Source organism: Oncorhynchus mykiss, chromosome 2, assembly GCF_013265735.2.
Source record: "Oncorhynchus mykiss isolate Arlee chromosome 2, USDA_OmykA_1.1, whole genome shotgun sequence".
In the NCBI taxonomy this organism is placed as follows: domain Eukaryota; kingdom Metazoa; phylum Chordata; class Actinopteri; order Salmoniformes; family Salmonidae; genus Oncorhynchus; species Oncorhynchus mykiss.
In genome coordinates, this window is record NC_048566.1 from 1,567,501 (window position 1) to 1,590,942 (window position 23,442).

Sequence of the window (23,442 nt, forward strand, 5' to 3'; positions counted from 1 at the left end):
ACACACCCACAGAATGTTTTGGTCGAGGCTCAGTGACTGATGACGTACGCTGCAGTGTTGCACTTCACACTTTACACATAATAACATTCATACTAAAAACGTGGCTGATCTTATACTGACAGGACAGAGGAGGTAAGAGCTGTTCACACCACTCAGCTAAACTGGACTGGCCTGGTTCCACAGAGGAGTTAAGAGCTGTTCACACCACTCAGCCAAACTGGACTGGTTCCACAGAGGAGGTAAGAGCTGTTCACACCACTCAGCCAAACTGGACTGGTTCCACAGAGGAGGTAAGAGCTGTTCACACCACTCAGCTAAACTGGACTGGTTCCACAGAGGAGTTAAGAGCTGTTCACACCACTCAGCCAAACTGGACTGGTTCCACAGAGGAGGTAAGAGTTGTTCACACCATTCAGCCAAACTGGACTGGCCTGGTTCCACAGAGGAGGTAAGAGCTGTTCACACCACTCAGCCAAACTGGACTGGTTCCACAGAGGAGGTAAGAGCTGTTCACACCACTCAGCCAAACTGGACTGGCCTGGTTCCACAGAGGAGTTAAGAGCTGTTCACACCACTCAGCCAAACTGGCCTGGTTCCACATCTACCATAGTTGCTGGAAAGAACCATGTGAAAGGAAACTATCTGAGTCAGCAGGTTGGTTCTGCTTGGCACGATAGTGTGAAAGGGTCCATAGATTCTCAACATACCCATATTACTGATAAAATGACCTCTATAGCTCTCACTGCCATGCTCCTGTCTACAAAGAGTACATGCTAAATGTAATCCTTGGGACGTCCAACTCTGATGTCACCTCATTGAAGTTCAAATGTAAAGACAGTTAAAGAAAAATATATTTTGGCATTTGTTTCATTAGTGTTGACATCGTCCCAAAATGTTTGATTTGTCAGCAAGTTTTCAAGAGACAGAAATCATCCCTGTATGATAAATGGGTATGATGCTGCTTCAATGGGTAGGTTCATCCCAAGGATCCCAGTTAGCAACTACTGTTTCTCAGTCAGTTTAAATGAGGCAGGACAAAATGCCTCTCCTTCATTTCATACACAGTCATCTCCATTATATGATCACGACAACAACAAAACTGCATGAGGATTCGGTTGAAGGAGAATTTAGGAATTATATTCAGACTAGAGTTACCTAACCGATGAACGTTGTAATTTCTACCGACACATCGGAGACAGATTGTTAGTAGAGGGACCAGCTGTGGTGATGGGTGAGTCTCTCCCGGTGTTGTTTAAGGTGAAGACATGGTCGTTGGCACCTCTGCTACATGTTGTAATTAAGACAAAACATGTCAGGGAAGGAACCAGTACTGGAGCAGCTCTCCTGCTGTTTGTTAAGTAAGATCTAACCTCGCCCCCCCCCCCAGGCTCATTACCACACAGAAAGAGATGGCTGGCGACAAGACAGACTACGGGGCTAGATTGATTTAATACGGGCCGTTGAAGATCCACCATAAAGCCCGATTTGAAATGTAAAGATCATTTCATATTGAGCTGACATACCGTGAATGCAGTATCCGCTGACGCAGGAAACATTGCCTTTAAATGTAAATCTTGTTATAGCGCCTATCTTCCCGCGGCCCAGATTGAATCTAAGCCTAGGATCACAGAATATTGAAAACCAGGAGAATAAATATCAGACGTGGATTAAATAAATCAAGGGTCAACATATCTCTCTATATAGCGGTTGGATTTGTACCTCCTGGATACGGTTGGATTTGTACCTCCTGGATACGGTTGGATTTGCACCTCCTGGATACGGTTGGATTTGCACCTCCTGGATACGGTTGGATTTGCACCTCCTGGATACGGTTGGATTTGTACCTGCTGGATACGGTTGGATTTGTACCTCCCAAATGGCACCCTATTCCCTATGTAATGCACTACTTTTGACCAGGGCCTGGTCCAAAGTAAAGGTACTATGTGGGGAATATTTGGGAGGCAGCCAAGCCACATTCAGTACACTGTACTACTGTGGTGAAGGCTGTATAGTGGAGGTAGTCTACCTTTCTCTCTGACCTTCACTATCTCTTCAAGGTTAGGCCATAAATTAGACTCTATAAAGATCTCTTCAAGGATAGGCCATAAATTAGACTCTATAAATATCTCTACAAGGTTCGGCCATAAATTAGACTCTATAAAGATCTCTTCAAGGATAGGCCATAAATTAGACTCTATAAAGATCTCTTCAAGGTTTGGCCATAAATTAGACTCTATAAAGATTTCTTCAAGGTTCGGCCATAAATTAGACTCTATAAAGATCTCTTCAAGGTCCGGCCCTATAAAGATCTCTTCAAGGTTCGGCCATAAATTAGACTCTATAAAGATCTCTTCAAGGTCCGGCCATATAAAGATTTCTTCAAGGTTCTGCCATAAATTAGACTCTATAAAGATTTATTCAAGGTCCTGCCATAAATTAGACTCTATAAAGATTTATTCAAGGTTCTGCCATAAATTAGACTCTATAAAGATTTATTCAAGGTCCTGCCATAAATTAGACTCTATAAATATCTCTTCAAGGTTCGGCCTTATAAAGATCTCTTCAAGGTTCGGCCATATAAAGATTTCTTCAAGGTTCGGCCCTATAAAGATCTCTTCAAGGTTCGGCCCTATAAAGATCTCTTCAAGGTTCGGCCATAAATTAGACTCTATAAAGATTTCTTCAAGGTTCGGCCCTATAAAGATCTCTTCAAGGTTCGGCCCTATAAAGATCTCTTCAAGGTTCGGCCATAAATTAGACTCTATAAAGATTTATTCAAGGTCCTGCCATAAATTAGACTCTATAAAGATCTCTTCAAGGTTTGGCCTTATAAAGATCTCTTCAAGGTTCGGCCATATAAAGATTTCTTCAAGGTTCGGCCCTATAAAGATCTCTTCAAGGTTCGGCCCTATAAAGATCTCTTCAAGGTTCGGCCATAAATTAGACTCTATAAAGATCTCTTCAAGGTTCTGCCATAAATTAGACTCTATAAAGATTTCTTCAAGGTTCGGCCATAAATTAGACTCTATAAATATCTCTTCAAGGTTCGGCCATAAATTAGACTCTATAAATATCTCTTCAAGGTTCTGCCATAAATTAGACTCTATAAAGATCTCTTCAAGGTTCGGCCATAAATTAGACTCTATAAAGATCTCTTCAAGGTTCTGCCATAAATTAGACTCTATAAAGATCTCTTCAAGGTTCGGCCATATAAAGATTTCTTCAAGGTTCGGCCCTATAAAGATCTCTTCAAGGTTTGGTCATATAAAGATCTCTTCAAGGTTCGGCCCTATAAAGATCTCTTCATGGTTCGGCCATAAATTAGACTCTATAAAGATCTCTTCAAGGTTCGGCCATATAAAGATCTCTTCAAGGTTTGGCCATAAATTAGACTCTATAAAGATCTCTTCAAGGTTCGGCCATATAAAGATCTCTTCAAGGTTTGGCCATAAATTAGACTCTATAAAGATCTCTTCAAGGTCCGGCCCTATAAAGATCTCTTCAAGGTTCGGCCATAAATTAGACTCTATAAAGATCTCTTCAAGGTTTGGCCATATAAAGATCTCTTCAAGGTTTGGCCATAAATTAGACTCTATAAAGATCTCTTCAAGGTTCGGCCCTATAAAGATCTCTTCAAGGTTCGGCCTTATAAAGATCTCTTCAAGGTTCGGCCATATAAAGATCTCTTCAAGGTTCGGCCCTATAAAGATCTCTTCAAGGTTCGGCCATATAAAGATCTCTTCAAGGTTCGGCCATATAAAGATCTCTTCAAGGTTCGGCCCTATAAAGATCTCTTCAAGGTTCGGCCATATAAAAGGACAAACAGACTGGAGCACCGGGCTACTTCCTGGTTCCAATCATTCCAACGTTAGTGTGTGAATACTGAAGATTGCTGGTGTGGGTTGAAGAAATGGCTTTGACTTTGACATTGTAGCAGTGTTCACCTCTGAAGGGGCTGGAGGAAACGCTGTTCTCTATACTGGGCCATTGTGTTATGAACAGTGTCCAAGTCAAGTGTGACAAACATACATAACCGGTATGTATATACTGTACATCATAGAACAGAAGGGCTGAAGGAAGACTCTTCACTAAACAGTGTGTTTGGTGTTGAGTGTTAATTATGGACAAATCATTAGATCCTTGGATCTTACATACATCATACAGCTGGAAGGAAATTCCCTCCTGTGGCCTACTGGGTAATAACAGTGGAGACAGCTGGAAAGACAACCCCTCCTGTGGCCTACTGGGTAATAACAGTGGAGACAGCTGGAATCACAACCCCTCCTGTGGCCTACTGGGTAATAACAGTGGAGACAGCTGGAAGGACAACCCCTCCTGTGGCCTACTGGGTAATAACAGTGGAGACAGCTGGAAGGACAACCCCTCCTGTGGCCTACTGGGTAATAACAGTAGAGACAGCTGGAAGGACAGTAGGCCACAGGAGGGGTTGTCCTTCCAGCTGTCTCCACTGTTATTACCCAGTAGGCCACAGGAGGGGTTGTGGCCTACTGGGTAATAACAGTGGAGACAGCTGGAAGGACAACCCCTCCTGTGGCCTACTGGGTAATAACAGTGGAGACAGCTGGAAGGACAACCCCTCCTGTGGCCTACTGGGTAATAACAGTGGAGACAGCTGGAAGGACAACCCCTCCTGTGGCCTACTGGGTAATAACAGTGGAGACAGCTGGAAGGACAACCCCTCCTGTGGCCTACTGGCTAATAACAGTGGAGACAGCTGGAAGGACAACCCCTCCTGTGGCCTACTGGGTAATAACAGTGGAGACAGCTGGAAGGACAACCCCTCCTGTGGCCTACTGGGTAATAACAGTGGAGACAGCTGGAAGGACAACCCCTCCTGTGGCCTACTGGGTAATAACAGTGGAGACAGCTGGAAGGACAACCCCTCCTGTGGCCTACTGGGTAATAACAGTGGAGACAGCTGGAAGGACAACCCCTCCTGTGGCCTACTGGGTAATAACAGTGGAGACAGCTGGAAGGACAACCCCTCCTGTGGCCTACTGGGTAATAACAGTGGAGACAGCTGGAAGGACAACCCCTCCTGTGGCCTACTGGGTAATAACAGTGGAGACAGCTGGAAGGACAACCCCTCCTGTGGCCTACTGGGTAATAACAGTGGAGACAGCTGGAAGGACAACCCCTCCTGTGGCCTACTGGGTAATAACAGTGGAGACAGCTGGAAGGACAACCCCTCCTGTGGCCTACTGGGTAATAACAGTGGAGACAGCTGGAAGGACAACCCCTCCTGTGGCCTACTGGGTAATAACAGTGGAGACAGCTGGAAGGACAACCCCTCCTGTGGCCTACTGGGTAATAACAGTGGAGACAGCTGGAAGGACAACCCCTCCTGTGGCCTACTGGGTAATAACAGTGGAGACAGCTACAGTACCTGTACAAACCAATTAAAAGTGAAGGAAGAAGCATGTGAATATAACATATTCTTCTGGTATTTAGATTCTACTGTCTATAAAAAAAAAGCTACATAATTGTTCAGCTATCTTTGACCACCAACGATCACGCTCATCTTCCGTCCCTAACCAACATCTTCCTGGTTCGACCCGGTCCGTCTCCAAAATGGCCGCCGAGTTTCCTGTATCGTGTGGTAGCAGGTCAGCTTCTGACAGGACACTCAGTGAGCTTTTTTGCTGTCTTGACTGTAGTTCCTGTCCCTCTGAGAGTCTTTGGCACCTCTCATTCTTATTGAATGACTGAGACACAAGCTCCTCATTCAAGACAATCCGTTGGGCAAATCTGAAATTAGCACCCTATTCCCTATGTAGTGCACTCTTTCTGCAGTTGTCCGCTATATAGAGAATAGGGTTCCATTTGGAACACAGGCCCCTTGTGTATTTCCTCTGTTCTCTAGCGGCCCGGCTAGCTGGTCCCCTGTGTGTTGCCATGACCACCAGCGGGCCGCTCGCTGTGCTGTGATTGGCAGCTGGCACGTTGCCCCTTCCCCCCCGAGGCCCCTCCCCTCGTCAGTGGGTCTTCCACAAGGGGTTGTGATACACCCAGCCCTCGCCCTGAGAGAAAGAGAGAGAGACAGAGAGAGAGAGAGAGAGAGAGGCAGAGAGAGACAGAGAGAGAGAGAGAGAGAGAGTGAGAGAGACAGAGAGAGAGAGAGAGGGACAGAGAGCGAGAGAGAGAGCGAGCGAGAGAGAGAGAGAGAGTGAGAGAGACAGAGAGCGAGCGAGAGAGAGCGTTTGAGAGAGAGAGAACGAGAGAGAGAGAGCGAGAGAGAGAACGAGAGAGAGAGAGAGAGAGAGAACGAGAGAGAGAGAGTGAGAGACAGAGAGAGAGTTAGAGACAGACAGAGAGCGAGAGAGAGAGAACGAGAGAGAGAGAGCAAGAGAGAGCAAAGGGAAACATGTTTACTAGTGTCTTTTTAAAAATCATTTTGATTGTGAACAGACATTAAAGACAACACCAGGGAAGCTGACTCAAAGTTTGAGGTAATGTCAGAGGTCAAAGTGAACCGCTCAGGTCCTAGTTCCTCACCTCCTTGATGAAGTACTTGGGTGTCCAGGGTGTGTTGGAGGCAGCTCTCTGTCGGCCCTCTGCTCTCTGCCTCTCCTCCAGACAGTGTTTGTGCTCTGTAGCAGAGTCAATGTTTCCTGATCTCAGAGCTGAGGTAACATGCTGCCACAGACGCCTGTAGAGGGACACTATACCATTATTACTGATCTCAGAGCTGAGGTAACATGCTGCCACAGACGCCTGTAGAGGGACACTATACCATTATTACTGATCTCAGAGCTGAGGTAACACTCTGCCACAGACGCCTGTAGAGGGACACTATACCAGTATTACTGATCTCAGATCTGAGGTAACATGCTGCCACAGACGCCTGTAGAGGGACACTATACCATTATTACTGATCTCAGAGCTGAGGTAACATGCTGCCACAGACGCCTGTAGAGGGACACTATACCATTATTACTGATCTCAGAGCTGAGGTAACACTCTGCCACAGACGCCTGTGTGTGTGAGGACATTGTGTTAAAAGTCACAGGAACGTTCTCAGAGAAGTGTGTCATCTCTCTTCTTCTCTGTCTGGAGCATCAGGAACAGTCAGATCTCACACCCCTCCCTCCCTCCCTCCCTTCTTCACTCCCTCCCTCCCTCCCTCCCTCCCTTCTCACCGTGATTCGTAGTGTTGCTGTTTCTCCATGGGGCGTATCTCCCTCCCTCCCTCCTCACCGTGATTCGTAGTGTCCCTGTTTCTCCATGGGGCGTACCTCCCTCCCTCCCTCCCTCCCTCCCTCCCTCCCTCCTCACCGGGATTCGTAGTGTCCCTGTTTCTCCATGGGGCGTATCTCCCTCCCTCCCTCCCTCCTCACCGTGATTCGTAGTGTCCCTGTTTCTCCAGGTGGCGTATCTCCCTCCCTCCCTCCTCACCGGGATTCGTAGTGTCCCTGTTTCTCCATGGGGCGTATCTCCCTTCCCTCCCTCCCTCCTCACCGTGATTCGTAGTGTCCCTGTTTCTCCATGGGGCGTATCTCCCTTCCCTCCCTCCCTCCCTCCCTCCCTCCCTCCCTCCCTCCTCACCGTGATTCGTAGTGTCCCTGTTTCTCCAGGGGGCGTATCTTCTTCCTGATGACAGGCAGCTTGGAGGTGTTGATGACCTTGGTCTCTCCACTGCTGTAGGTGAACTCTAGGGTACCGTTCCATTCCCCTTGGGCCTTACACACTATGGTCCCCGTCGAGTTGTGCTTCACCTCCGCTGTCACTCTAACAGGAAGAGTGACGAAGTCATTAGGTCAGACACATACAGATGGATGGACGAACACACACACACACACCGTCTCATACAGGGTGGGATAGGAATGACAGGGACCATCAAGATACCTTTTATACACATGGAAACACACTCTTCTTTCTCTCTCTCTCTCTCTCTCTCTCTCTCTCTCTCTCTCTCTCTCTCTCTCTCTCTCTCTCTCTCTCTCTCTCTCTCTCTCTCTCTCTCTCTCTCTCTCTCTCTCTCTCTCTCTCTCTCTCTCTCTCTCTCTCTCTCTCTCTCTCTCTCTCTCTCTCTCTCTCTCTCTCTCTCTCTCTCTCTCTCTCTCTCTCTCTCTCTCTCTCTCTCTCTCTCTCCCCCTTCTCTGTCTCTGTCTCTCACCCAGACCCACCTGTGTATCTTTCCTCCATAGAAGGGTTTAGTATGGAAGGTAACGGTGGCAGAGTATCCACTCTTGGCACAACTGATGGTGACTTTCCCTCCCAGCTCCACCCAGGGTACGGTAAGAATGGAGCGGGCGTAGGCGCAGGGCAGAGTGAACACATACTCCTCATCATGCTCCAACAGACGTAGAACACCTGGAGGAGAGAGAGAGAGAGACAGGAGAGAGACAGAGAGGAGACAGAGAGGAGAGAGAGAGAGAAGAGAGAGAGAGAGAAGAGAGAGAGAGAGAGAGAGATAGGAGAGACACAGAGAGGAGAGAGAGACAGAGAGGAGAGAGAGAGAGAAGAGAGAGAGAGAGAGAGCGAGAGAGAGATAGGAGAGAGACAGAGAGGAGAGAGAGACAGAGAGGAGAGAGACAGAGAGGAGAGAGACAGAGAGAGAGAGAGGAGAGAGAGAGAGGAGAGAGAAAGAGAAAGAGAGAGAGAGAGGAGAGAGAGGGAGAGAGAGAGAGAGGAGAGAGAGAGAGAGAGAGAGAGAGAAGCACATAAATACAAGAAATGCCCACACCCACCCAAACCTTCCATAACAAAGCCATCACCTACAGAGAGAAGAGAAGAAGAGTCCCCTAAGCAAGCTGGTCCTAAGCAACACAATTAGACCCAACCAAATCGTGAGAAAACAAAAAGATAATTACTTGACACATTGGAAAGAATTAACAAAAAAACAGCAAACTACAATGCTATTTGGCCCTAAACAGAGAGTGCACAGTGGCAGAATACCTGACCACTGTGACTGACCCAAACCTAAGGAAAGCTTTGACTAAGTACAGACTCAGTGAGCATAGCCTTGCTATTGAGAAAGGCCGCCGTAGGCAGACATGGCTCTCAAGAGAAGACAGGCTATGTGCTCGCTGCCCACAAAATGAGGTGGAAACTGAGCTGCACTTCCTAACCTCCTGTCCAATGTATGACCATATTAGAGAGACATATTTCCCTCAGATTACACAGATCCACAAAGAATTTAAAAACAAATCAAACACTGATAAACTCCCATATCTGTTGGGTGAAATGCAGTCACAGCAGCAAAATTTGTGGCCCGTTGCCATGAGAACGGGGCATCCAGTGGAACACAAACAACCTTGTAAATACATCCCATAATCATCTGTTTATTCATATTCCCTTTCATACTTCAACTTGTTGCACATTGTTACAACACTGTACAGAGGCAATAATATAACATTTAAAATGTCCATATTCTTTTAAATATTTAGTGAGTGTAGCGTTTACTAATGGTTTCCCTTGTTGAGTTCACCTTGTATTTACTGTCTATTCCATTAACATTACCAAAGCAAATGACCCACAACAGCCCTTTGAATTGGAGAGAGAGAGAGAGGTCAGAGGTCAGTCAGAGAACACCTTGTGACTGCTGTGACAAAGACTCATTTCAACCAGATGTACCCAGCTTGTGTTCTATTACCCCTTGGTAACAGGACTGGATCCTAGTTAATGTGGTAACAGGACTGGATCCTAGTTAATGTGGTAACAGGACTGGATCCTAGTTAATGTGGTAACAGGACTGGATCCTAGTTAATGTGGTAACAGGACTGGATCCTAGTTAATGTGGTAACAGGACTGGATCCTAGTTAATGTGGTAACAGGACTGGATCCTAGTTAATGTGGTAACAGGACTGGATCCTAGTTAATGTGGTAACAGGACTGGATCCTAGTTAATGTGGTAACAGGACTGGATCCTAGTTAATGTGGTAACAGGACTGGATCCTAGTTAATGTGGTAACAGGACTGGATCCTAGTTAATGTGGTAACAGGACTGGATCCTAGTTAATGTGGTAACAGGACTGGATCCTAGTTAATGTGGTAACAGGACTGGATCCTAGTTAATGTGGTAACAGGACTGGATCCTAGTTAATGTGGTAACAGGACTGGATCCTAGTTAATACCGTAACAGGACTGGATCCTAGTTAATGTGGTAACAGGACTGGATCCTAGTTAATGTGGTAACAGGACTGGATCCTAGTTAATGTGGTAACAGGACTGGATTCTAGTTAATGTGGTAACAGGACTGGATCCTAGTTAATGTGGTAACAGGACTGGATCCTAGTTAATGTGGTAACAAGAATGGATTCTAGTTAATGTGGTAACAGGACTGGATCCTAGTTAATGTGGTAACAGGACTGGATTCTAGTTAATGTGGTAACAGGACTGGATCCTAGTTAATGTGGTAACAGGACTGGATCCTAGTTAATGTGGTAACAGGACTGGATCCTAGTTAATACAGGAACAGGACTGGATCCTAGTTAATGTGGTAACAGGACTGGATCCTAGTTAATACAGGAACAGGACTGGATCCTAGTTAATGTGGTAACAGGACTGGATCCTAGTTAATGTGGTAACAGGACTGGATCCTAGTTAATACAGGAACAGGACTGGATCCTAGTTAATGTGGTAACAGGACTGGATCCTAGTTAATGTGGTAACAGGACTGGATCCTAGTTAATGTGGTAACAGGACTGGATCCTAGTTAATGTGGTAACAGGACTGGATTCTAGTTAATGTGGTAACAGGACTGGATCCTAGTTAATGTGGTAACAGGACTGGATCCTAGTTAATGTGGTAACAGGACTGGATCCTAGTTAATGTGGTAACAGGACTGGATCCTAGTTAATACAGGAACAGGACTGGATCCTAGTTAATGTGGTAACAGGACTGGATCCTAGTTAATGTGGTAACAGGACTGGATCCTAGTTAATACAGGAACAGGACTGGATCCTAGTTAATGTGGTAACAGGACTGGATCCTAGTTAATGTGGTAACAGGACTGGATCCTAGTTAATGTGGTAACAGGACTGGATCCTAGTTAATGTGGTAACAGGACTGGATCCTAGTTAATGTGGTAACAGGACTGGATCCTAGTTAATACAGGAACAGGACTGGATCCTAGTTAATGTGGTAACAGGACTGGATCCTAGTTAATGTGGTAACAGGACTGGATCCTAGTTAATGTGGTAACAGGACTGGATCCTAGATAATACCGTAACAGGACTGGATCCTAGTTAATACAGGAACAGGACTGGATCCTAGTTAATGTGGTAACAGGACTGGATTCTAGTTAATGTGGTAACAGGACTGGATCCTAGTTAATGTGGTAACAGGACTGGATCCTAGTTAATGTGGTAACAGGACTGGATCCTAGTTAATGTGGTAACAGGACTGGATCCTAGTTAATGTGGTAACAGGACTGGATCCTAGTTAATGTGGTAACAGGACTGGATCCTAGTTAATGTGGTAACAGGACTGGATCCTAGTTAATGTGGTAACAGGACTGGATCCTAGTTAATGTGGTAACAGGACTGGATCCTAGTTAATGTGGTAACAGGACTGGATCCTAGTTAATGTGGTAACAGGACTGGATCCTAGTTAATGTGGTAACAGGACTGGATCCTAGTTAATACAGGAACAGGACTGGATCCTAGTTAATGTGGTAACAGGACTGGATCCTAGTTAATGTGGTAACAGGACTGGATCCTAGTTAATGTGGTAACAGGACTGGATCCTAGTTAATGTGGTAACAGGACTGGATCCTAGTTAATGTGGTAACAGGACTGGATCCTAGTTAATGTGGTAACAGGACTGGATCCTAGTTAATGTGGTAACAGGACTGGATCCTAGTTAATGTGGTAACAGGACTGGATCCTAGTTAATGTGGTAACAGGACTGGATCCTAGTTAATGTGGTAACAGGACTGGATCCTAGTTAATGTGGTAACAGGACTGGATCCTAGTTAATGTGGTAACAGGACTGGATCCTAGTTAATGTGGTAACAGGACTGGATCCTAGTTAATGTGGTAACAGGACTGGATCCTAGTTAATACCGTAACAGGACTGGATCCTAGTTAATGTGGTAACAGGACTGGATCCTAGTTAATGTGGTAACAGGACTGGATCCTAGTTAATGTGGTAACAGGACTGGATTCTAGTTAATGTGGTAACAGGACTGGATCCTAGTTAATGTGGTAACAGGACTGGATCCTAGTTAATGTGGTAACAAGAATGGATTCTAGTTAATGTGGTAACAGGACTGGATCCTAGTTAATGTGGTAACAGGACTGGATTCTAGTTAATGTGGTAACAGGACTGGATCCTAGTTAATGTGGTAACAGGACTGGATCCTAGTTAATGTGGTAACAGGACTGGATCCTAGTTAATACAGGAACAGGACTGGATCCTAGTTAATGTGGTAACAGGACTGGATCCTAGTTAATACAGGAACAGGACTGGATCCTAGTTAATGTGGTAACAGGACTGGATCCTAGTTAATGTGGTAACAGGACTGGATCCTAGTTAATACAGGAACAGGACTGGATCCTAGTTAATGTGGTAACAGGACTGGATCCTAGTTAATGTGGTAACAGGACTGGATCCTAGTTAATGTGGTAACAGGACTGGATCCTAGTTAATGTGGTAACAGGACTGGATTCTAGTTAATGTGGTAACAGGACTGGATCCTAGTTAATGTGGTAACAGGACTGGATCCTAGTTAATGTGGTAACAGGACTGGATCCTAGTTAATGTGGTAACAGGACTGGATCCTAGTTAATACAGGAACAGGACTGGATCCTAGTTAATGTGGTAACAGGGCTGGATCCTAGTTCATGTGGTAACAGGACTGGATCCTAGTTAATGTGGTAACAGGACTGGATCCTAGTTAATGTGGTAACAGGACTGGATCCTAGTTAATGTGGTAACAGGACTGGATCCTAGTTAATGTGGTAACAGGACTGGATCCTAGTTAATGTGGTAACAGGACTGGATCCTAGTTAATGTGGTAACAGGACTGGATCCTAGTTAATGTGGTAACAGGACTGGATCCTAGTTAATACAGGAACAGGACTGGATCCTAGTTAATGTGGTAACAGGACTGGATCCTAGTTAATGTGGTAACAGGACTGGATCCTAGTTAATGTGGTAACAGGACTGGATCCTAGTTAATACCGTAACAGGACTGGATCCTAGTTAATACAGGAACAGGACTGGATCCTAGTTAATGTGGTAACAGGACTGGATTCTAGTTAATGTGGTAACAGGACTGGATCCTAGTTAATGTGGTAACAGGACTGGATCCTAGTTAATGTGGTAACAGGACTGGATCCTAGTTAATGTGGTAACAGGACTGGATCCTAGTTAATGTGGTAACAGGACTGGATCCTAGTTAATGTGGTAACAGGACTGGATCCTAGTTAATGTGGTAACAGGACTGGATCCTAGTTAATGTGGTAACAGGACTGGATCCTAGTTAATGTGGTAACAGGACTGGATCCTAGTTAATGTGGTAACAGGACTGGATCCTAGTTAATGTGGTAACAGGACTGGATCCTAGTTAATGTGGTAACAGGACTGGATCCTAGTTAATGTGGTAACAGGACTGGATCCTAGTTAATGTGGTAACAGGACTGGATCCTAGTTAATGTGGTAACAGGACTGGATCCTAGTTAATACAGGAACAGGACTGGATCCTAGTTAATGTGGTAACAGGACTGGATCCTAGTTAATACAGGAACAGGACTGGATCCTAGTTAATGTGGTAACAGGACTGGATCCTAGTTAATGTGGTAACAGGACTGGATCCTAGTTAATACAGGAACAGGACTGGATCCTAGTTAATGTGGTAACAGGACTGGATCCTAGTTAATGTGGTAACAGGACTGGATCCTAGTTAATGTGGTAACAGGACTGGATCCTAGTTAATGTGGTAACAGGACTGGATTCTAGTTAATGTGGTAACAGGACTGGATCCTAGTTAATGTGGTAACAGGACTGGATCCTAGTTAATGTGGTAACAGGACTGGATCCTAGTTAATACAGGAACAGGACTGGATCCTAGTTAATACAGGAACAGGACTGGATCCTAGTTAATGTGGTAACAGGACTGGATCCTAGTTAATGTGGTAACAGGACTGGATCCTAGTTAATGTGGTAACAGGACTGGATCCTAGTTAATGTGGTAACAGGACTGGATCCTAGTTAATGTGGTAACAGGACTGGATCCTAGTTAATGTGGTAACAGGACTGGATCCTAGTTAATGTGGTAACAGGACTGGATCCTAGTTAATGTGGTAACAGGACTGGATCCTAGTTAATACAGGAACAGGACTGGATCCTAGTTAATGTGGTAACAGGACTGGATCCTAGTTAATGTGGTAACAGGACTGGATCCTAGTTAATGTGGTAACAGGACTGGATCCTAGTTAATACCGTAACAGGACTGGATCCTAGTTAATACAGGAACAGGACTGGATCCTAGTTAATGTGGTAACAGGACTGGATTCTAGTTAATGTGGTAACAGGACTGGATCCTAGTTAATGTGGTAACAGGACTGGATCCTAGTTAATGTGGTAACAGGACTGGATCCTAGTTAATGTGGTAACAGGACTGGATCCTAGTTAATGTGGTAACAGGACTGGATCCTAGTTAATGTGGTAACAGGACTGGATCCTAGTTAATGTGGTAACAGGACTGGATCCTAGTTAATGTGGTAACAGGACTGGATTCTAGTTAATGTGGTAACAGGACTGGATCCTAGTTAATGTGGTAACAGGACTGGATCCTAGTTAATGTGGTAACAGGACTGGATCCTAGTTAATGTGGTAACAGGACTGGATCCTAGTTAATGTGGTAACAGGATTGGATCCTAGTTAATGTGGTAACAGGACTGGATCCTAGTTAATGTGGTAACAGGACTGGATCCTAGTTAATACAGGAACAGGACTGGATCCTAGTTAATGTGGTAACAGGACTGGATTCTAGTTAATGTGGTAACAGGACTGGATCCTAGTTAATGTGGTAACAGGACTGGATTCTAGTTAATGTGGTAACAGGACTGGATTCTAGTTAATGTGGTAACAGGACTGGATCCTAGTTAATGTGGTAACAGGACTGGATCCTAGTTAATACAGGAACAGGACTGGATCCTAGTTAATGTGGTAACAGGACTGGATCCTAGTTAATACAGGAACAGGACTGGATCCTAGTTAATGTGGTAACAGGGCTGGATCCTAGTTCATGTGGTAACAGGACTGGATCCTAGTTAATGTGGTAACAGGACTGGATCCTAGTTAATGTGGTAACAGGACTGGATCCTAGTTAATGTGGTAACAGGACTGGATCCTAGTTAATGTGGTAACAGGACTGGATCCTAGTTAATGTGGTAACAGGACTGGATCCTAGTTAATGTGGTAACAGGACTGGATCCTAGTTAATGTGGTAACAGGACTGGATCCTAGTTAATGTGGTAACAGGACTGGATCCTAGTTAATGTGGTAACAGGACTGGATCCTAGTTAATGTGGTAACAGGACTGGATCCTAGTTAATGTGGTAACAGGACTGGATCCTAGTTAATGTGGTAACAGGACTGGATCCTAGTTAATGTGGTAACAGGACTGGATCCTAGTTAATGTGGTAACAGGACTGGATCCTAGTTAATGTGGTAACAGGACTGGATCCTAGTTAATGTGGTAACAGGACTGGATCCTAGTTAATGTGGTAACAGGACTGGATCCTAGTTAATGTGGTAACAGGACTGGATCCTAGTTAATACCGTAACAGGACTGGATCCTAGTTAATGTGGTAACAGGACTGGATCCTAGTTAATACTGTAACAGGACTGGATCCTAGTTAATGTGGTAACAGGACTGGATCCTAGTTAATACCGTAACAGGACTGGATCCTAGTTGGTTCTCTCCTCTCTCTGAGTCCTGTCCTGTCCTGGTTCTCTCCTCTCTCCTCCTCTCTCTGAGTCCTGTCCTGTCCTGGTTCTCTCCTCTCTCTGAGTCCTGTCCTGTCCTGGCTCTCTCCTCTCTCCTCCTCTCTCTGAGTCCTGTCCTGGTTCTCTCCTCTCTCCTCCTCTCTCTGAGTCCTGTCCTGTCCTGGTTCTCTCCTCTCTCTGAGTCCTGTCCTGGCTCTCTCCTCTCTCCTCCTCTCTCTGAGTCCTGTCCTGGTTCTGTCCTCTCTGCTCCTCTCTCTGAGTCCTGTCCTGTCCTGGTTCTCTCCTCTCTCTGAGTCCTGTCCTGTCCTGGTTCTCTCCTCTCTGCTCCTCTCTCTGAGTCCTGTCCTGGTTCTCTCCTCTCTGCTCCTCTCTCTGAGTCCTGTCCTGTCCTGGTTCTCTCCTCTCTCTGAGTCCTGTCCTGTCCTGGTTCTCTCCTCTCTCTGAGTCCTGTCCTGTCCTGGTTCTCTCCTCTCTGCTCCTCTCTCTGAGTCCTGTCCTGGTTCTCTCCTCTCTCTTCCTCTCTCTGAGTCCTGTCCTGGTTCTCTCCTCTCTCCTCCTCTCTCTGAGTCCTGTCCTGTCCTTGTTCTCTCCTCTCTCTGAGTCCTGTCCTGGCTCTCTCCTCTCTCCTCCTTTCTCTGAGTCCTGTCCTGGTTCTGTCCTCTCTCCTCCTCTCTCTGAGTCCTGTCCCGTCCTGGTTCTCTCCTCTCTCTGAGTCCTGTCCTGTCCTGGTTCTCTCCTCTCTGCTCCTCTCTCTGAGTCCTGTCCTGGTTCTCTCCTCTCTGCTCCTCTCTCTGAGTCCTGTCCTGTCCTGGTTCTCTCCTCTCTCTGAGTCCTGTCCTGTCCTGGTTCTCTCCTCTCTGCTCTTCTCTCTGAGTCCTGTCCTGGTTCTCTCCTCTCTGCTCCTCTCTCTGAGTCCTGTGCTGGTTGTCTCCTCTCTGCTCCTCTCTCCGAGTCCTGTCCTGGTTCTCTCCTCTCTGCTCCTCTCTCTGAGTCCTGTCCTGGTTCTCTCCTCTCTGAGTCCTGTCCTGTCTCTCATCTCTCCTCTCTGTTATCTGTGTTACATCCAAAGTACTGCCCTGGCCCTCTCATCTCTCCTCTCTCTGAGTCCTGTCCTGTCCTGGTTCTCTCCTCTCTGAGTCCTGTCCTGTCTCTCATCTCTCCTCTCTGTTATCTGTGTTACATCCAAAGTACTGCCCTGGCCTGGTTCTCTCCTCTCTCTGAGCCCTGGCCTGGCCCTCTCATCTCTCCTCTCTCAGTACATTACATAAGAGACAGCTGGGTGAAATCTGCTGCGGGCAGAAACCCAGGTCTGACAGATCCACATCTGTCTCCCCAAGACAGGAGGGGGTGGAGGGGGGGAGGGGTGGAGGGGGGAGGGGAGAGAGGAGATGGCCCTGCCTCAGTGTCTTTCTGGAGGGGTGGAGGGGGGAGATGGCCCTGCTTCAGTGTCTTTCTGGAGAGGTGGAGGGGGGAGGGGAGGGGGGGGGGGAGAGAGATGGCCCTGCCTCAGTGTCTTTATGGAGTGGGGAGGGGTGGAGGGGGAGAGGAGATGGCCCTGCCTCAGTGTCTTTCTGGAGGGGTGGAGGGGGGAGAGGAGATGGCCCTGCCTCAGTGTCTTTCTGGAGGGGGGAGGGGTGGAGGGGGGAGTGGAGATGGCCCTGCCTCAGTGTCTTTCTGGAGGGGTGGAGGGGGGAGAGGAGATAGCCCTGCCTCAGTATCTTTCTGGAGGGGTGGAGGGGGGAGAGGAGATGGCCCTGCCTCAGTGTCTTTCTGGAGGGGTGGAGGGGGGAGGGGTGGAGTGGGAGAGGAGATGGCCCAAAAATCAGTGTCTTTCTGGAGGGGTGGAGGGGGGATGAGAGGGAGGGCCTGATGCATCTGTTTCCCAAATACAGGAAGGGTTGGGGCGGTCGGCACATTGCAGGAAGTGCTCAGTGAGAGGCTCTCGGCTCGCTAGCCTGGCAGCGCTATTGTGAGAATGTGTGAGAATGCCAGGTCAGCATTTCTTACTTAGAGTGCCCACATCACCTGCTGTCACAAACACACACCCACACACTCACCAGCATGCTAGCACACATGTACAAGTGCACAATCACACACACACACACACACACACACACACACACACACACACACACACACACACACACACACACACACACACACACACACACACACACACACACACACACACACACACACACACACACACACACACACACACACAGACATGCTTCCCTCACTGTCTGCCTGCCACACAAGGTTCGCTGCAAAGGATGCTGGGGGTAAACGACGAGGTGCGTTAGATGTCACCGAGTGACAGACAGTGGAGCCAATCCCCTGTCTCTATATCAGACTACCAGGTTGACCATCACAATCCCCTGTCTCTATATCAGACCACCAGGTTGACCATCACAATCCTCTGTCTCTATAGCAGGCTACCAGGTTGACCATCACAATCCTCTGTATCAGACCATCACGTTGACCATCACAATCCTGTGTCTCTATATCAGACCACCACGTTGACCATCACAATCCCCTGTCTCTATATCAGGCTACCAGGTTGACCATCACAATCCCCTGTCTCTATATCAGACCACCAGGTTGACCATCACAATCCTCTGTCTCTATAGCAGGCTACCAGGTTGACCATCACAATCCTCTGTATCAGACCATCACGTTGACCATCACAATCCTGTGTCTCTATATCAGACCACCACGTTGACCATCACAATCCCCTGTCTCTATATCAGGCTACCAGGTTGACCATCACAATCCTCCGTCTCTATATCAGGCTACCAGGTCTCTATATCAGGCTACCAGGTTGACCATCACAATCCCCTGTCTCTATATCAGACTACCAGGTTGACCATCACAATCCCCTGTCTCTATATCAGACTACCAGGTTGACCATCACAATCCTCTGTATCAGACCATCACGGTGACCATCACAATCCTGTGTCTCTATATCAGACCACCACGTTGACCATCACAATCCCCTGTCTCTATATCAGACTACCAGGTTGACCATCACAATCCTCTGTATCAGACCATCACGTTGACCATCACAATCCTGTGTCTCTATATCAGACCACCACGTTGACCATCACAATCCCCTGTCTCTATATCAGGCTACCAGGTTGACCATCACAATCCCCTGTCTCTATATCAGACTACCAGGTTGACCATCACAATCCTCTGTATCAGACCATCACGTTGACCATCACAATCCTGTGTCTCTATATCAGACCACCACGTTGACCATCACAATCCCCTGTCTCTATATCAGACCACCACGTTGACCATCACAATCCTCTGTCTCTATAGCAGGCTACCAGGTTGACCATCACAATCCTCTGTATCAGACCATCACGTTGACCATCACAATCCTGTGTCTCTATATCAGACCACCACGTTGACCATCACAATCCCCTGTCTCTATATCAGGCTACCAGGTTGACCATCACAATCCCCTGTCTCTATATCAGACCACCAGGTTGACCATCACAATCCTCTGTCTCTATAGCAGGCTACCAGGTTGACCATCACAATCCTCTGTATCAGACCATCACGTTGACCATCACAATCCTGTGTCTCTATATCAGACCACCACGTTGACCATCACAATCCCCTGTCTCTATATCAGGCTACCAGGTTGACCATCACAATCCTCCGTCTCTATATCAGGCTACCAGGTCTCTATATCAGGCTACCAGGTTGACCATCACAATCCCCTGTCTCTATATCAGACTACCAGGTTGACCATCACAATCCCCTGTCTCTATATCAGACTACCAGGTTGACCATCACAATCCTCTGTATCAGACCATCACGGTGACCATCACAATCCTGTGTCTCTATATCAGACCACCACGTTGACCATCACAATCCCCTGTCTCTATATCAGACTACCAGGTTGACCATCACAATCCTCTGTATCAAACCACCACGTTGACCATCACAATCCCCTGTCTCTATATCAGACTACCAGGTTGACCATCACAATCCCCTGTCTCTATATCAGACTACCAGGTTGACCATCACAATCCCCTGTCTCTATATCAGACTACCAGGTTGACCATCACAATCCCCTGTCTCTATATCAGACTACCAGGTTGACCATCACAATCCCCTGTCTCTATATCAGACTACCAGGTTGACCATCACAATCCCCTGTCTCTATATCAGACCACCACGTTGACCATCACAATCCCCTGTCTCTATATCAGACTACCAGGTTGACCATCACAATCCTCTGTATCAGACCACCACGTTGACCATCACAATCCCCTGTCTCTATATCAGACTACCAGGTTGACCATCACAATCCCCTGTCTCTATATCAGACTACCAGGTTGACCATCACAATCCCCTGTCTCTATATCAGACTACCAGGTTGACCATCACAATCCACTGTCTCTATATCAGACTACCAGGTTGACCATCACAATCCCCTGTCTCTATATCAGACTACCAGGTTGACCATCACAATCCTCCGTATCAGACCATCACGGTGACCATCACAATCCCCTGTCTCTATATCAGACTACCAGGTTGACCATCACAATCCCCTGTCTCTATATCAGACTACCAGGTTGACCATCACAATCCCCTGTCTCTATATCAGACTACCAGGTTGACCATCACAATCCACTGTCTCTATATCAGACTACCAGGTTGACCATCACAATCCCCTGTCTCTATATCAGACTACCAGGTTGACCATCACAATCCTCTGTATCAGACCATCACGGTGACCATCACAATCCCCTGTCTCTATATCAGACTACCAGGTTGACCATCACAATCCCCTGTCTCTATATCAGACTACCAGGTTGACCATCACAATCCCCTGTCTCTATATCAGACTACCAGGTTGACCATCACAATCCCCTGTCTCAGACTACCAGGTCTCAGACTACCAGGTTGACCATCACAATCCCCTGTATCAGACTACCAGGTCTCTATATCAGACTACCAGGTCTCTATATCAGACTACCAGGTTGACCATCACAATCCCCTGTCTCTATATCAGACTACCAGGTTGACCATCACAATCCCCTGTCTCAGACTACCAGGTCTCAGACTACCAGGTTGACCATCACAATCCCCTGTATCAGACTACCAGGTCTCTATATCAGACTACCAGGTCTCTATATCAGACTACCAGGTTGACCATCACAATCCCCTGTCTCTATATCAGACTACCAGGTTGACCATCACAATCCTCTGTCTCTATATCAGGCTACCAGGTCTCTATATCAGACTACCAGGTTGACCATCACAATCCACTGTCTCTATATCAGACTACCAGGTTGACCATCACAATCCCCTGTCTCTATATCAGACTACCAGGTTGACCATCACAATCCTCTGTATCAGACCATCACGGTGACCATCACAATCCCCTGTCTCTATATCAGACTACCAGGTTGACCATCACAATCCCCTGTCTCTATATCAGACTACCAGGTTGACCATCACAATCCCCTGTCTCTATATCAGACTACCAGGTTGACCATCACAATCCCCTGTCTCTATATCAGACTACCAGGTTGACCATCACAATCCCCTGTCTCAGACTACCAGGTCTCAGACTACCAGGTTGACCATCACAATCCCCTGTATCAGACTACCAGGTCTCTATATCAGACTACCAGGTCTCTATATCAGACTACCAGGTTGACCATCACAATCCCCTGTCTCTATATCAGACTACCAGGTTGACCATCACAATCCTCTGTCTCTATATCAGGCTACCAGGTCTCTATATCAGGCTACCAGGTTGACCATCACAATCCCCTGTCTCTATATCAGACTACCAGGTTGACCATCACAATCCCCTGTCTCTATATCAGACTACCAGGTTGACCATCACAATCCCCTGTCTCTATATCAGACTACCAGGTTGACCATCACAATCCCCTGTCTCTATATCAGACTACCAGGTTGACCATCACAATCCCCTGTCTCTATATCAGACTACCAGGTCTCTATATCAGACTACCAGGTTGACCATCACAATCCTCTGTCTCTTCAAGCGTCTGCTAAGTTCACACTTGTTGAATTTGGCGCACGTGACGAATAAAGTTTTACTTGATTTGACAACCACAACACACATCTCCCCATCACCCCCCCCCCCCCCCCCCCCCCCAACACACACACACCTCTACCATCACACACACACACACCACCCCCTCACCATATGTGTTCTCTCTCCTGGTTTTCATTAGCATATCTGCTATGACTCAGGGGGGAGACAAGGAGACCGTCCTCGTTAGTAATTCATGCTGTCCTAATTACTGAGAGGACTAATTGTCCGTGAGACTCAGGATAGCATAATGTCAGAAACTGCTTTGATAATCATTCAATTAAACAGACTTTATTACGAAGCAAAAACATGTTTGTTGTTAAAGGGTCAACTATTTGACATCAACGTGGAGAAGGGCTGAATCTGCTCAGTGTGTTCTGCAATATTAAAGACACAAATAAACGTTTTCAGGAATGTTTAGCTTTCGGTAAACAGTTGATCATCAAGAAGACATGTTTAGTCTGACGTCCCTCAGCGCTCTACACACAGTATCCAGAGGTACAACACACTACAGACCTCCCTCAGTGCTCTACACACAGTATCCAGAGGTACAACACACTACAGACCTCCCTCAGCGCTCTACACACAGTATCTAGAGGTACAACACACTACAGTCCTCCCTCAGCGCTCTACACACAGTATCCAGAGGTACAACACACTACAGTCTTCACTAAGAGTGGTACAACACACTACAGTCTTCACTAAGAGTGGTATAACACACTACAGTCTTCACTAAGAGTGGTCCAACACACTACAGTCTTCACTAAGAGAAGTACAACACACTACAGTCTTCACTAAGAGTGGTCCAACACACTACAGTCTTCACTAAGAGTGGTCCAACACACTACAGTCTTCACTAAGAGTGGTCCAACACACTACAGTCTTCACTAAGAGTGGTCCAACACACTACAGTCTTCACTAAGAGTGGTCCAACACACTACAGTCTTCACTAAGAGTGGTACAACACACTACAGTCTTCCCGTGCTTCACTAAGAGTGGTACAACACACTACAGTCTTCACTAAGAGTGGTCCAACACACTACAGTCTTCCCATACTTCACTAAGAGTGGTCCAACACACTACAGTCTTCACTAAGAGTGGTCCAACACACTACAGTCTTCACTAAGAGTGGTACAACACACTACAGTCTTCCCGTGCTTCACTAAGAGTGGTCCAACACACTACAGTCTTCACTAAGAGTGGTCCAACACACTACAGTCTTCACTAAGAGTGGTCCAACACACTACAGTCTTCACTAAGAGTGGTCCAACACACTACAGTCTTCCCATACTTCACTAAGAGTGGTACAACACACTACAGTCTTCACTAAGAGTGGTCCAACACACTACAGTCTTCCCGAGTGGTACAACACACTACAGTCTTCACTAAGAGTGGTACAACACACTACAGTCTTCACTAAGAGTGGTACAACA

At 46.5% G+C, this 23,442-nt stretch overlaps 2 protein-coding genes and 2 long non-coding RNA genes across 7 annotated transcripts in view; 3 read left to right on the top strand and 1 right to left on the bottom strand.

Annotated features, from left to right (window-relative positions):
- Positions 1 to 2,809: 2,809 nt before the first annotated feature.
- On the top strand, positions 2,810 to 5,921 carry LOC118937324 (nucleoporin NUP116/NSP116-like). Of its 4 annotated transcripts, none has more exons than XM_036935034.1 (4): positions 2,810 to 3,044; positions 3,201 to 3,374; positions 3,612 to 4,400; positions 4,513 to 5,921. In XM_036935034.1, the coding sequence occupies exons 3-4, from the start codon at positions 4,121 to 4,123 to the stop codon at positions 5,502 to 5,504; spliced, it is 1,272 nt and encodes a 423-aa protein (XP_036790929.1). In that variant the 5' UTR covers positions 2,810 to 3,044; positions 3,201 to 3,374; positions 3,612 to 4,120; the 3' UTR covers positions 5,505 to 5,921. The 4 variants fall into 4 exon arrangements, with proteins under 4 accessions (XP_036790929.1, XP_036790940.1, XP_036790933.1 ...); XM_036935045.1 differs by lacking the exon at positions 2,810 to 3,044 and adding an exon at positions 3,051 to 3,161; XM_036935038.1 differs by lacking the exon at positions 2,810 to 3,044 and having other exon boundaries at positions 3,081 to 3,227; positions 3,507 to 4,400.
- Positions 5,902 to 23,442, bottom strand: part of LOC110515405 (oxysterol-binding protein-related protein 10-like) — a 110,088-nt gene continuing 92,547 nt past the window's right edge. Inside the window, exons 10-13 of the mRNA XM_036935030.1 lie at positions 8,148 to 8,334; positions 7,567 to 7,749; positions 6,517 to 6,670; positions 5,902 to 6,041 (exon numbers count right to left, since the gene is read on the bottom strand). Of these exons, the coding sequence (XP_036790925.1) occupies positions 5,997 to 6,041; positions 6,517 to 6,670; positions 7,567 to 7,749; positions 8,148 to 8,334 (569 nt within the window). The 3' untranslated portion in view covers positions 5,902 to 5,996. The remainder of the gene's footprint in view (positions 6,042 to 6,516; positions 6,671 to 7,566; positions 7,750 to 8,147; positions 8,335 to 23,442) is intronic.
- On the top strand, positions 20,682 to 21,150 carry LOC118937327. Its single transcript, XR_005034596.1, has 3 exons — positions 20,682 to 20,813; positions 20,879 to 20,981; positions 21,047 to 21,150. It is a non-coding gene; the product is annotated as an uncharacterized LOC118937327 (long non-coding RNA).
- LOC118937328 lies at positions 21,320 to 21,868 on the top strand. Its single transcript, XR_005034597.1, has 3 exons — positions 21,320 to 21,492; positions 21,558 to 21,640; positions 21,703 to 21,868. It is a non-coding gene; the product is annotated as an uncharacterized LOC118937328 (long non-coding RNA).

Bases quoted from the DNA above. Each gene is read 5' to 3' on its own strand.
- LOC118937324 (XM_036935034.1), top strand. From the start codon at position 4,121: ATGGACAAATCATTAGATCCTTGGATCTTACATACATCATACAGCTGG. The intron at 4,401-4,512 runs GTAATAACAGTA...GTGGCCTACTGG, and splicing joins CCCCTCCTGTGGCCTACTGG to GTAATAACAGTGGAGACAGC.